General features: G+C 42.4%; 1 protein-coding gene across 6 annotated transcripts in view; it reads left to right on the top strand.

Moving 5' to 3' along the window:
• The window catches only part of grm8a (glutamate receptor, metabotropic 8a), a 251,995-nt gene that overhangs the window by 157,297 nt on the left and 79,946 nt on the right, over window positions 1-14,752 (top strand). For all 6 annotated transcript variants that reach the window (XM_084345622.1, XM_084345621.1, XM_084345623.1 and 3 more), the window contains one exon: window positions 13,993-14,128. In XM_084345622.1, coding sequence (XP_084201748.1) covers window positions 13,993-14,128 — 136 coding nt within the window. The remainder of the gene's footprint in view (window positions 1-13,992; window positions 14,129-14,752) is intronic.

Here is a 14,752-nt window from a genome sequence, read left to right as displayed (position 1 = left end):
CCATTTTATATACCATTTGTGGTGAAAACCCAACCATTTTATTCTGTTCTTTTCAATTTCTTCTTTGCGGTCTTCCAAGGAACATATTGATTGTAAATGTCACATTTTTAATGCAATTCTAGCAGAAAACGAGGCGGATTTGTCAGGAAAACCATGTGCTTTCATGCATGACATGTTAAGGGAAAGATGGCAGGGGGTGTTCTACCACACACAAGGCTGCACAAAATATACGGTATAGGATTTCGGGTAAAGAGAAACACTCCTTCAATCGGGGCAGAATCCTTCAGAATACCATAATCGCTCACTGGAGGCAAGTAAATGCCTAGAAAACAATGCAAACAAATCCTGTCATTGTTCAAAATCCACCCACCTACACATTCTGTCACTGAAAATTCACAGCAATGACAGCCACAACAAAATGTCATCAAGGCACATGAATTTGACTCTTCTACGTATAGAGATGCATATCAAAAACAGCACAATAAATACATGTTTGCACGCCCCAGTCACATCCATATATTCATCATTACTAGGGAAAAGGAGAGAAGGGAGATATTGCCTGCATACAGAGTTACCACGTCACCCATCTAACTGTAGAGATACATTTGCATAGCACACAAAAGCCTCTGCCAGAATCAGGTGTGAGGGCCTGTTGCAGTGCAAACACACACACATACACACAGACAAAGACATGCACACACACCCACAACCTGTAATGTATTCAGCCAAGCTTTTTCTTTTCATTGCCATTCAGGCGTCATGTTTTCCCACACAGATGCTATCAACAGCAATAAGCCTGTGTGGTCATTGCTATTCAAAAACTATAATGTCGACCATATATTGTGTTCATTGGCGGATTCTAGTAGGGAGAAACGACTGGCTGAAGTCTGCATGGGCTGGCTGATTGGCTGCTGTGTTGACTTATCGATGAAGATGAATATTTAATGTGTTTCTGAGTGCGTATTGGGTTTAACACAGTAATCGTCACTTATGAATGACTACATTAACTTGCAGATGCACAATTTTCATTTCACAGTCGAGTCTTTGTGCACCGCTGGGTGACTGATTCTGTTGATTCGGCGGAGATAAACATTGATAAACTGTTAAACAAAGTGTGTGTGCTTGCGCGTGCACACTGACTGTTATCAATTCCATTCATGGCTTTTGTTGTGTTGTGTAGTCTGGCTGAATGATTGGTGGATCCCTGCTTATTGTTTGTGAGAAATCATCAAGTATTTTGCCTGCAGAGTTATTTAACAGATGCAGAGCCCATGCTCCATTAGGTACTGTTTACAGTACATGTTAAAAGTGCACAGCTGTGTTTGGGTCTTTCTCTATAAAGCAAACATCATACCAACACTGTATAGTAAGAACTATTCATTATTCTGTCAGTGTAGGAGCAAAAAAGGAAGAAATATCACATTTTATAGACATAAGTTGAATTGATAAGTTCTTAATGCGTAAAATTTCAAATTCATTTTCCACTTAGTAGCACCAAACCTTCCAATAACAATACAACTTGCCCTGGGGAGCATCCACTTTTTAGATAATCATCTAAAGAGTCTATTGATATCTCTGCAAATAGAAAATGTCTCGGATCTGAAATATAAGAATATATCACTGGTTTAAGAAACTGGAAAATGGTTTAAGAAATAACGAAGCATCCTTTCCTCATGGGGGAAACAAGACATCTGTCCCCCTCACTTTCAGGTGTCATGGTACAAACCTAGTAAAGTCTTCGGCTATTGTTGCTCAGCGCATGTCATTGAACATGCACCTACTTGCACTTGTGTAGCTGGCCTCCCCTCCCTTTGTTATAAAAACTTTTAAAAGCGTAAAATCTTTAAACACTATTATGTGTATTGAGTATTTTATATATATTGAACTACGACAAAAGTCTGACCATGCTTGGGTTTTACGTCAGATGTTTCTGGAACTTATTTGACAAATATGTTCATCGTCCTAATATTCTTAAGAGCCGGCTCAAAGAGAAGACTAGTCCACAACCGACACATCACTAGTCTGGACTGCGAGAAGTAGTGGGGCTCTTTCGTAAACACGACTCAGATTCGGCATGGCGGCCGAGCATGGCAGAGATTTTCGTTTTTTCCTATAAATCGTTCACAATAAAAGTCCCCCGTTATGTAGTTATTTAAAAGCTTTTATCAAATGTTGGGTTTTCAACATTAGTTACCAATTATGAGTCATGCTGATGTAAATTACAATAGTGTATCAACCTACTGAGCCTGCTAACTAGTGCTCAGAGCTGTCGCTCTGGAAAAGTAACATATGCAAAAAGGTTCATTAGAGTATCAGATAATTGATCACAGAATGTTTTGTTTTTCTTTGTGATTTTATTTTGCCTGCGGTGAAAAACATTGCCAGCTGAAACACAGGAACCATTCCCTTCACCTGCAGGCTATATTTATTATTTACCTAGGATTTTTTGCCCCCCACGATTTAATCCAAGGCGGCGCCACTGGTGCCTGTTTACAAGAAAAAAGTGAAAAACTAGACACCTTCCATATCAAATCTATTATTATCAACCAGATGTGGTCCAACTTATGTCCAGTGTATTCCTGTTAAATGTTTAAACATACTCTTTACTGTTGTGTGAGTGAGTCCAATTCTGCATTTATAGCACTTCCTGTTATCTGTATCTGTGCCTGTTTTTTCAGTTTGATGACATAGATGTATTTTCGTAAGTTTCCTATGTATCTGTTTGGGTTTGTGTGTGTGTGTGTATATATGTGTGTGTTTGTTAGATCCCTCATCCCTCAGATAAGACATGGGATGGAGGACAGCAGGGCATCCCGGCTTGGGGAGTAACAAGCATCACCAGGGATCTGACACTCTATTGCTGTGTATGTGTGTGTGTGTTCAGAAAAGAAACAGCCGTTGCAGCACACACACATGCAAGCACATAGCCCTTGTCTGAGGGCACTGCTGTAATTGGATGTCTGATTACTGTCAGATAGTGTGTACAGGGGAGAGAGGGCGAAAGAGAGAAAAAAAATGCCAGAAAAATGGAAGAAAAGTCTTCTCTCAGGGAAAAAGAGAGAATGTTAGCAACAGTGGAGTGGAAGAAAAAGAGATCGAGGCTCAGAAGTCAGAGTGAGAGAGGGGAATCGAAAGTAGTGGACAGAGGAGTGGACATGTTCAGTCTTTGTGATCTCTGAGCTTAATGTTGACCTTGTGCTTTTTATCTGTGGCCTGACATCCAATCATACCTTGCTTATCTCCCTTCCACGTCGCCTTACATCTTCTCATCTTTCCATCCTTTTCCTCATTTCTTCCCCGCCGCCTTCTCATCCGCCCTGATTTTCCTCAGTTTCCTATCTCTTTCCCACCATCTATCCTTCATATCCTCCCTCCCTCCCTCTTCGTCCATCTCCTCTCTCCGATCCGTCCCCACCGCGGTTCTGTCATCCAGCCGAAAGCCAGTGGGATTAATCGGATTGATTGAAAGTATCGGTGATGCGTGACAGGTGGCAGAAGGTCAGATGAGTCAATGGAGACGTTAACTGACTTGTCTGCCGCCTGAAGACTCACAGAACGAGTCTCCACTGGCACTTGTCAACTCTCACGGCAGGACTGATGGTAAACAGTTCATTTGAGCTGTCTCTGTGGCTGATGAGATTACGCAGTTGAGCGGTGAACACACTCTATTCCATCTGTGTGTAAACAAAGGCGCACAGCTGTCAATTGAAGGTATTTGTGACGTGGTTTTGTTTCAGTCTGGGACAGATTTTGGATGTCAAATTTCCCAGCGTCTTGGGTTTGCCAGGTTTAAAAGGGGCACTATGTAGTTTTGGAGAAGAAATTCAAATGAAGAATTTTATTATTTACAATATTTTCTTCCATAACTGAATAAACAAGCTGTTCTCAGAGGAAAATAAGGTCCCCAGAAAACAGTTTGAAGCTAGAAAGGTGGCAGGGTCCGCCACATATAAACAAAGTAAAACAGAATGAAATTGTGTTGTCCTTTAAGGTCAATCTGTTCATTCAGTTTATTCACACATGAAAACGAAGAGAGATTGTTTATTTAGCAACAAACTGCTTTTCATTTTCTCTCCCGCATGTCACAAACGCCAGCAACTGCCGCCTTACGGCAACTCTGAGGGGACACAGTGCATTTTTGTGCTCTCTGTCTGTCAGCCACTGGCTAGGACAATGGCGTGGTCCATCAGCCCGACCCTAGTCCGACAGTAACAGTTAACAAGACACTTCACTCTGGATTTATTCCAAGAATCATTTGCGTCATTATGTTCTGTAAAAATCAAGGCGAACTGATACATCTATCGGGCCCTGCTCTACACTTCTGTAAAGACCTTGCCAAGTGTTTTTAAGAGATGTAATCCCCTCAGACAGACAATATGTTGTTGTTGTTTTTATCCAAATATTTGGAAGAGCAAATACATCTCCATTGAAGAATGGATCAGACTTGTTGACAAAATGGCTTGGACGAAGGCCATTCCTGATGTCTCATGGAGATTGTTATTGCAAGACGGATTGAAGTCCAGCTCAGAGAGAATGTAGACACTGTATTCTCTTTATGCTCCTTTAATAGCCACTAGGTGGGCTAAATTAACGAGTATGGCTGTGCTATATTAGCGGCTGCAACTGTTGCCTTATTTACACTTTGATTTATATATTTATTTAGATTATATTAACATTCGCTCTCGCTTTATCGCTCATCCGTCTGCACACAAGCACTGGGGATTCGAGGGGTGGGTCGGGCATTTGAATAGATTTTTTTTTTCTAGACACATTACTGTCTGCGTACTAGAAACCAATACTAACCGCATGTGTGAGAAGAGGCTGCACATAGACATTAAGTATGTACAGGTTGTCTGGCATGCACGCACGCACGCACGCACGCACGCACGCACGCACGCACACTGCTCCATGCAGTAGGTGTCCGCCTGTCTCCCCTCAGACCCGAGCGAGTGCTGACTTCAGCTAGACTGCTCGACTCCTGCGGTGAAGACAGACCTGCTGCCCCACCCATTCCTCCACCACCACACTTGCGCACACACACACACGCTGTCTGTGGGATGGTAGGCGTGAGTGAGACGTTAAAAGGCCGAGATCTTCTGTCTCTCCGTCTCCCTCGTGTTTTTTTTTGTTTCTCATCTTTTCTTTTCCCCACTCGAACCTCCAAATCCTCCCCTGGCATTCAGACTCGCTATGTCTCTGTATCTCCCCATCTCTCCTGCACACACACACACACACACATACACACACACACAGAACTGATATGATGTCTAAGTCTGAACAAGGTCCAATCTGTTCTTCGTGTTCTCTCCCACTTCTAGATATCTGTATACTGGAAAGCGGTACAGCCTGTCCCCTATGTACAAAATGAAGAGGGAGCAAAAGTCAAAGTCCGGCTTTTTAATTCAGTCACTCTGCAGAGCTGCTGCCCTGCGACTTCACCCCAGAGATGTGAATTATATCGACATCCAAATTTTGTTCCCTTTTTAGCAACATAAAGAATACAGATTCTCAGATTCTCATCATTTTCTATGCTAAAGGAGGCCGGATGGAATAATTGTACCATGCTGGCAGTGTATCGGGTACTAATATAAGACAGATACATGACATAGGATATCTCCAATGGCTGCTAATTTGATAAATAATGCAGATGTACAAGCAAAAGGGGAGGGGGGACTTCTACAATAACCGTCAAGGCTATTACTCTCAATAATGCAAGTGCAGGGTAGATGGATGATAAGGGTTATTTGCTATAGTTCCTCTGTAATATTAATGTAATGAAAGATGGGGATGTCGTGTGCTGCACATTTACTTCCATGTTTTCTTTTATACTGACATTCATCACCTTCTGTCCCCTTTGCACATTTCCTGTGCTGCCCACCATTTGTTTTCTGCAAGTAGAAAAAAACAAACATAAACATGATTATATAATGGTAACCACTGGTCCATTTTTCCAACACTGCACTGTGTCACTTCATAACACAATAACACAGATTTCTAGTTAATTGTATCATAAACATCAGCTGCAACGATAAAACATTGCTTAACAGATGGTTTATAAAGCACTGTATTGTTGACAGTGAAAAAACTATTATCTTAGGTTTATTTATCTATAAATGTACCATCTATTAATGATGGTTGTTATAAAGTGTCACCAACTACACTGCAAAGTGTCAGTGTTTATTATAAGGTGCGATATGTGTTTGTTGAGTATGAATTCAACAGATGGCCAATTCTTACATACTGCACCTTTTAATGTACATGATTTGTCAACAATTACAGTTTCTCGAATGAAGACATATTTAATATTATAACTGTGTTTTACGATAGTATTGTTCATGATCTATTTGTACAAAAGCCTCCACTTATGAGTGAACAGTAAAACTAGATCATGGCAGTTTATATTTATACCATTTTGAGTGCTTAATGGGGGGCTTTTTCATACATGTGTGCTGGTCTGGCTTGTCTCAGTTTGACTGGGCATGTCAGCAAAGCACCACAGGGCCTACCTACTTGAAGGTCTAATGATGGGCTTATCGAGTAGCGGCCAGTGGAGCAGCTGTGAATACGCCTACTCTCTGCAATATTATTGACCAATTGCTGCTCACAAAGCTACGCCTATTCCGTGTTAAACGCGTTTAATTTCCTGTAAATTCTTCACGATAAAAGCCCTCAGTTATTTCATTATTTGAGCTTTTATTATAAAGCATCAAAATCTGGAAGTGTTGGGTTTAAACAGGTAGTAGCTTAATACGACTCCCACAGCGGGAGGGAACACAATGAAACGGTGAATCAAAGCAGATATCTGAAAGTACAAAGACAAATTGAACTTCAAACCACAGAGATTCACTTACAGTAGAAGCTACAAAAGTAGAGCTGAACACACAGAGACTTTTAAAAAATGTCTCTCTCCAGTCACCAAAATCACAACACAACCTTGTTTGAGCAGGACAAGGAGGGTTGTCACACGTTGGTGTGTGGTTGCCAGATGTCACTGCAGCCCACTTGGAGACGGGGCGGCACAATTTGGTCTCCGTCCTGGAGAGGGTCCATCACGGGCACAGCGTGGATTGGCTCCAGTCAACTCTGGTAATGAAAAAGTAAATAAGCGACGGATGGTTTGACTTGGTGTGGCCAAAAGTGCCAGTGGAAAAGCCCCATTCACGAGTCTCCTACATTACTGTATTGTCCATTTTCAGTATATGTGCACTGGAAGCTTCTAGTTTCCACATCACACTTGTGTTTGCTGAACACTGGACCGGGATTGGCTTCCAAACTACTTGTGATGTCACGGATCATGCTCATAGGCCGCCACACTTTGAGCAATGAATGTGACAACAGCTTTCTAGTGCTCAAACTCTGCACACACATCTTTCTACACAGTGAAGCTCAAACAATCAACTGAAGGAAGGGGAAGAAAACTTTTTTTGAAGGGAGGGAGATTTCAAAGTTTTACCTTTGCTGTCTTTGTCTGAGTCAAGAATCTATTTATGGAACATTCACTCTAGTACAGTAGGTACCACTGCGGTATAGATGCAGAATCCAGAAAAGGAGGATATCTGCATTGTTTACAATCAAAATAATAACACAAAGTAGATACAGACTGAGGGATAGCTCCTGCGGTTATCACTGCATTATTAAACTCTGCCATAATACACTGAGGCTCGAGTGTGAATTAGCTTTTTAGATAGATCCCACAAATTATTGTATTTTGTCTGAGCACCACTTGAAACATTTTTATTATGTGCACAGTAAATCTCGCAAATATCCAATATCCCTCCGCCGATGCAAACTGCTGCCTCAATTTACACTCTGACAACTCATAACATCGCTCATGATTTCATCTCAGTGTGTATCTGACAAACATTTACAAGAAGTACATTCAATTTCTGTAAACTCAAACAACTTTGCCCATTTTCCCCACACCCTTATCAGCATTTCATTATCAGCTTATTATAAGCAATTTCAAGCTTTAGTCTGGCACGGCCTCACATAAGCTCCTCCACCTCGGGCTTGGCTCAGGTCTTCGCACCATCTTTTCGGGGTTTCGGGTTAGGACTGTCTTAAATTTCCAAACCCATTTGCAGCTGAGGCCTAGTGTCCTTCAAGGCATATTTTAATGGGAGGATGTAAATTTCCTGGGACAGCGGTTCCGTGGGTGTTGTCAATGATTCATTAGAAAGCCTGGGGAGAAAGTTTCAACTGGGAGCGAAAAAATGCAGAACACAATATTTACCGCACCGCTTCTTCCACTCACCCGGGCAGAGCCGGCGTGTGTGTCGTGGGCATGGTTACTGGAGTGCACACGGTGTAACGCGCAAAGGCGGACATTCACTTGGGAAGCAGAGGGAAATCCACACAAGCGCGTGTGAGAAGCCACACACAACATACACGCGCGCACACACATAAATCAGCGACTTCAAAGGCCCACGCTGTAGAGTTCCCCGAGCCACGAACAAAGCATAGAGAGGCAGAGGGCAACTTTTAATTTTAAAGCAGTGCTAATGAGGTTTGGAGAAGAAAGAAAGTGTGTCAAAATCAGTGTGTGCACGCTCGTGTTTGCCGCATCTTAGCGTGAGGATTCCAATAATAGGAGTTCATGGCAGGTGTTTCTGTGGGGATGAATGCAGAGGGCGGTTTTTATCAAAGAAATGCCCGCTAAGCCGGAGGAAGAAATGAATTTCTTCCTGCGTGGATTTGTCGGGCGCCTCATATGTTATGTGCTCAGTAACAGTTGGCAAGGCTCTTGTGTGTGTGTGTGTGTGTGTGTGTGTGTGTGCGTGTGCGTCTTTCGGAGTTGCAAGGACACACACACACTTAAAGTTGGTGAGGGTGACACAGCTATATCTTAATGGAAGAATCATTAAAGGCAGGAGCTATGATTTCACTGCCTCCCTTTCATTTTGTACACGCACACACTCTCTCACACACACACACACACACACACACACACACACACACACACACATTTAACACACACACACACACACACACACACACACACACACACACACACACACACACACACACACACACACACACACTGCAGTGCCAGTGGCATAAAGGCAGCTAGCTTTAAAGTTACTCTCATTACTCATCTTGCTTAGCAGGAAACCACATTACTGTCTGTGTGTGTTGCAGCTGTAATTTGGGTATAAATACATAACAGGATGCATGAGTGTGTTCCTCCTGCAGTGTTGAATAGAGGTTTTGTGCATGGTATGATGAGCTGTTTGGGGTGATGTAATTGACTGCCATTGGAGTGATGTTTCCGAACAATACCTAAAATGCAGCCAACTGTAGATGGAACATAAAGAGCAGGGGTGCTAAGTTTCACTAGGTTCCATTAATGTATTCTTACTCACATTTTGAGGTATTGTATTCGAGAATGTTGATGGAAACCAAGACGATTCAAAAAGACTTCTTTAATATGTACAAAAAAAAAGGTTTTATGCTCGCTTGAGGTGGTTTCTGCTGTTTTTCCAGTTCAAATTCAAGCTTTCTAGTTCCAAATTCAGTACTCGCCTCCACAGCAATGGAAGTCAGGTGAAGTCAACCCAACCAGTCTGGAAAGATGGCCGCCCATCATTGAGTCCGGTTCTGCTCGAGGTTCCTGCCTGTTGAAAAGGCAGCTTTTTCTCGCCACTGTCGCCAAGTGCTGCTTGCTCATGGGGGAAGTATGGAGTATGGTCTAGACGTGCTCAATTTGAAACGTGTCATGAGATGACTTTTATTGTGAATTGGCGCTATGCAAATAAAGATTGATTGATTGAGATTGATTAAAGTTTCATATCAGTCCCCATCTACTTCAGTTGTTTAGGAGAATGCTGGAACGCTGTTTTTCTGTGAAGCTCCAGAAATGTTTTGAGGACTACGAAACCTCACTCCACTTTCCATCGACATGGCGAGTGAAATTATACTGACTGATGATCATTTTTGAGGGAAATGGTCCTTTAATGCGCTTCATGGGTGATGGAAACATCATGTTTATTTTTTCATCCTCTTTGAAGTTTATTAGCGGTTTTATTTATTTTATTCCTCTCTTTTTATTACAACCATGCTTAGCATACATTGGCATCATTTGACAAAACCTTAGACAAAGATTGCAGTGTGTTTGTTAGAGTCAAAGTGAGTTCTGATTGGACACACGTTTGGCACTTGAAAGCGTTTAAAGTCGGGGCTCCGCTGCCACATACTGTGCGCTATAGTAAATGTATTGTAAAATTGACGGTTATCTTCTCCAGTCAACGCACCACTGATTTTTTTTCGTTCTCTCCCTCTCACATTGTTTGAATTATTTGGAGATGTAATCCTGCGTGAAGAGTTTGACAAGCTGAAGGTGAGAAGAAAATGACGGGAGCAAGAAACACACAGTGCGAAAGAAAAGCCTCTGTTGGTTGATGGATGAATTGGTGCAGAGTGAGAGAGAAAGAGAGGAGAGTGTGGGTGGGAAGCAGATTGTTAATTAAACATTGAGGCAGCCGTGTTTCCTGTCCTGAAACAGAATGAATTTCATCTCAAAACAGAATGGAGTTAATTATCGACTATGAGGGGTTTCATTTGGAGAAGCGCCGGACACACACTTAATATTGAGTTTATCATCACCACTTGCGCTCAACGTCCCATTTCTTAAACAGCTGCAGAGGGGACACATAGAAGCAGTTGTACGCTTAAGTCGGCAATTGTGTGCGTGCACTTACACACACCGGTCTGTGCACTGTAGCTCATTGGTTGACACCTACACACATGCACACAAACAGACTGCTAGGCTCACAAAAATACGTTTCACACCTACACCGAAAGAGGTAAACAAACACGCGAGCACACACACACACACACACCCACACACACACACACATATGGACACACAGATACACATAAATAGAATGAGGGAATTAGGCTTCGGTCACATTCTGTTCCACATTGAAGCCTCGATAATCAGGTTATTAGAGATAAACTCGGTGTCGCTGCTCATCGGATGAAGCCAATTCAATTAGCCTGTTGTCGCTGAACGTGCTACAATTGCTGAATTATGTAATAAACTGGCTGTTACTGTGATCCAATACAGCTGAGACCATTCTTTTATCTGAAGTGAAGAAAGAGAATTTCTGACTGGCCTCACATTAGTATGCCCGCACTGTGACGCGACATCTCTAAACAATTAGTTATCCAGTTTTTACACAATCAGCCAAATTATGAGCCTGCAGATTGAGATTTTGGGGGTTGAGGGAAGGAAGCGAAATGGTTCTGTCCATAACGAGTGTGGCTGTGGTTTGAAAGTTGAAATGAATTCTTTTCACGATGGTTTCTCTAAATCAAGCGACTAATTTCAACTTTGTCTGAAAATGAGGGACATTATTGACTTGTTGACGACCTTTTCATGCATTTACTGCTCTATTAGATGATAATGCGTATCTGATGCGATCGGCCACAGTTTCTTTCCTTTGGCGGCAGCGCAGTTATTTTGATTCGGCCCACAGAAGGCTTTCACGCCATGTCGGGTACCAGAGATGCAGGTTTTTTGTTGTTTTTTTTAACCCAGATCTTCACTGAAATCAATACCAGGGCTTGTACTTCTCAGGAACACTTATTCACATCTGACCAAATCTTTGTCTTTCACTATGTGCTCTCCAGACAACACAAGAAGGATAGCCTCAAAACTAGCTATTGTTTACAAGATTTCTTCTCCCCCCTTCTCTCAACATTTCTATTTTGCAACGTGAAGCAAATACTCTGTCTGGAGTGTCAAATGTGCAACGGTTTTGATGTTGAATCTCTCTCTTCCAACGTCTCCTTGTTATTCAACAACTTCTGCTTTCAAGCAGACGTTCTTTGAGTGATTTCTTCTATAAAAAAAAAAAAACGGTGATGTTTCTCCTAACTTAACCTCGCAGCTTTCCTTTCAACGGAGGGGAGAAGGTGCACTCTAATAACTGACGTTGGCTTTTAAAGAGCTGCTTTTTCTCTTTGGCGCCATCAAAGACGAGAAGTGTTTTAATGGTAGCGGTGGATTTTGCCGCGACACTTGCAGTCAGATGTGTCTGTGAGTGTCTATACTTGAAAACACTTACACACAGACGCGAGGATGTGATTTGATATTGTCTTTAAATGGGAAACCTGTTTTCTGTGGCAACAGTTTTTGATGGTGATGGGCCATAAACAAACAAACCCTTTATATCTTCCGAAACCCTAACCCTTCGTAACCTCTAACCCCCAACCCCCAACCCTTGCCATCTTCTCTAACCCTAACCCTTTGAGCTTCCCCTGGCCCTGACCCTTTCTAGTTTATCCAACCCTAACCCTCGTCCTATGTCTAATACATATCTGTTTTTGCATGTGTGTGTACACACTGTAAGCAGTTTTCTTATCATTCCTCTAAAATCTGTGTAAGTATGCAAAAGAGCATATCAAGCTGGTGATTATCCTTGAGAAAGTAACTGAACTTCCAAGTATTTGCCTTTAATGTGAAGGGGGTGTGTGTGTGTGTGTGTGTGTGTGTGTGTGTGTGTGTGTGTGTGATGGAGAGAAGTAGACGGGGGTGTCTATGCAGATTTTTTTCACTGTAGCGATTATCCTTGAGAGGCCTTTAATTTAAGGCTAATGAGCATTTGTTTTACCAGTCGTGCGCGCTGCTGTATTTGCGTCTGCTTGTGTAAGAATGTGTGCGCGAGCGCGCGTGTGTGTGTGTGATTAAGGAGTGCGATATAGTGAAAGCGACAGACTGTACAGATGTTCAATAAATGGGCTGGAACAGGCAGGGAAGGAAAAGGGGACATCATTCACGCTATCTCACACACAAATGGCAAAATTGAACACGCACACACACACGACATAGAGACACTATTGTAACAGCACCTTTAATGTTTGACAGTGACATAATCATACAAAACGCACACATGCACCTTTACACCTTGAGCTGGGCTAATGATCTAATGAAGCAGTCCTAATTAACAGGACGGAGCTTAAATTAAAAGGCGGGATTAGTGCAAAGCAGTATGGGATGTTGGATTCTGTGTGTGTGCGTGTATGTGTGTGAGGAGGAGGATAGACTGAATGAGAGTGCTGTAGAGTGTGTGGCTGTTAACGTGGGCACCCATTTGTTTTGAAAGTCATTCAAAAACTATTACATCTGTTTTGTCCCCATGTTTCCAGGATTAAGCATGAATCATGTGTGTGTGTGTGTGTGCTTCCTCATTATCACATATTGAGTGGAGTGACTAATATGGCTGTGATTGCTATGGTTGCCATCCTGGACGACAGGAAATGAAGGAGTATGGAGTGGGTAGAGGACATTTCCTGATACGCGCACTGTGCACAGTGATGATATTTCAAGTCACGATGCAGCTTTGTTTGTCTTTTTTCCTCGGTTTTCTCTCACACCTTCACCAGAATTTCCTTTTCGCACATTCTCCAATTTTCTCTTCCTTCCTTTTCTCTCTCAGCTTTTTTTTCCTTTTGTTTTTCTTGTATTTCCCCGCTCCAGTGCTGTACCTTCTTCCCTCTTTTTCTTTTCTCCCGTTATACCTCATCTCATGCAACTCTCTGACTCTTGTTTCATAACCTGTGTTTTGGCATGAATGTTTTACATGGCGACTATATCTGTGCACTCATATATTTTGAATAATACTGGAGTTATTGCTTGTTGCTGTGGAGTCTTGGCATCCCCCCAAATCAATTGGCCGGTAACAATATATCCTGGGGTTTGGATTTTTCCAAAAATTGAATATCATCCTCTGGCCACTGCTGTTACGCAAACCATCCATTTATTCTCATATTTATCTCAAGGTGTCGAAGCTTTTGGAAGTGTAAAACCACATCACTTCCATGCACCAAAGGCAGCGTTTACAGCCAAGTGTAGAACACAGCTTTATGAACTGGGTATAGGCCAAAATCAAGGGAGAGCGACTAGATATGAGCGGTGAATACAAAATGAAGAGATGCAAATCAGCGACTTAAAAACAGTTTATGCATTCTGTGTTGCTCTTTCTGTCCCAGGTGGTGTGTGTATTGCCCAGTCCTTGAAGATCCCCAGGGAGCCGAGGCCAGGGGAGTTTGACAAGATCATCAGACGCCTGCTGGAGACCTCCAATGCCAGGGCCATCATCATGTTCGCTAATGAGGACGACATACGGTACGTGCCACGCACTCAAACAAGTCCCCCGCAGCCACGGCTCAGGACTTTTTCTGCTGTTAATACCGAAGAGACATTCTGTCACATTTTCCGGTTTATTCATAACTTGAAGCATGCAACTATTCAGCACAGTTTGACATGTTTATTATCGCAGCAAAACATGGTTAGACTTTGGCGTCTACTGTAGGCTCCAACTCATCACTCCCCAGAGACATGTTTACACAGAGATATTGGGGATTGATGGGCAAGACACCTTAAATCCCCTGTTAGATCCTGCAGGTGGATGCTGAGGTGATGGTAGGGCTGAAAAAACATGCAGCAAACCACCCAATGTGGGGCAGCAGTGGTGCTGACAGCCAAAGGGAGAGTTGCGAGAGAAAGTGAGACATGTAGCTCAAGTTGTCCTGCTGAACTAGCTTGCAGGCATCGCTCTATTTTGAGGGAGAAATGGCTATTCCCTAAAGACAGTAAGAATACCATGAGCTGCGATAACAGGGACATTTTCCGATTGAAATCATTCTTATTAGGAAATCCAACTTAACTGTTTATATGGACACTAAAGAAGTCTAAATCGAATATGTGCATTTACATAGAAAACATTTTTTGATATGGGCAAAGTGGTTC

This window comes from Pagrus pagrus (assembly GCF_965226575.1).
Source record: "Pagrus pagrus genome assembly, chromosome: 23".
Classification (NCBI taxonomy): Eukaryota; Metazoa; Chordata; class Actinopteri; order Spariformes; family Sparidae; genus Pagrus; species Pagrus pagrus.
The sequence above is the reverse complement of the archived record's forward strand: the minus strand, read 5'-3'. Positions and strand labels throughout refer to the sequence as shown.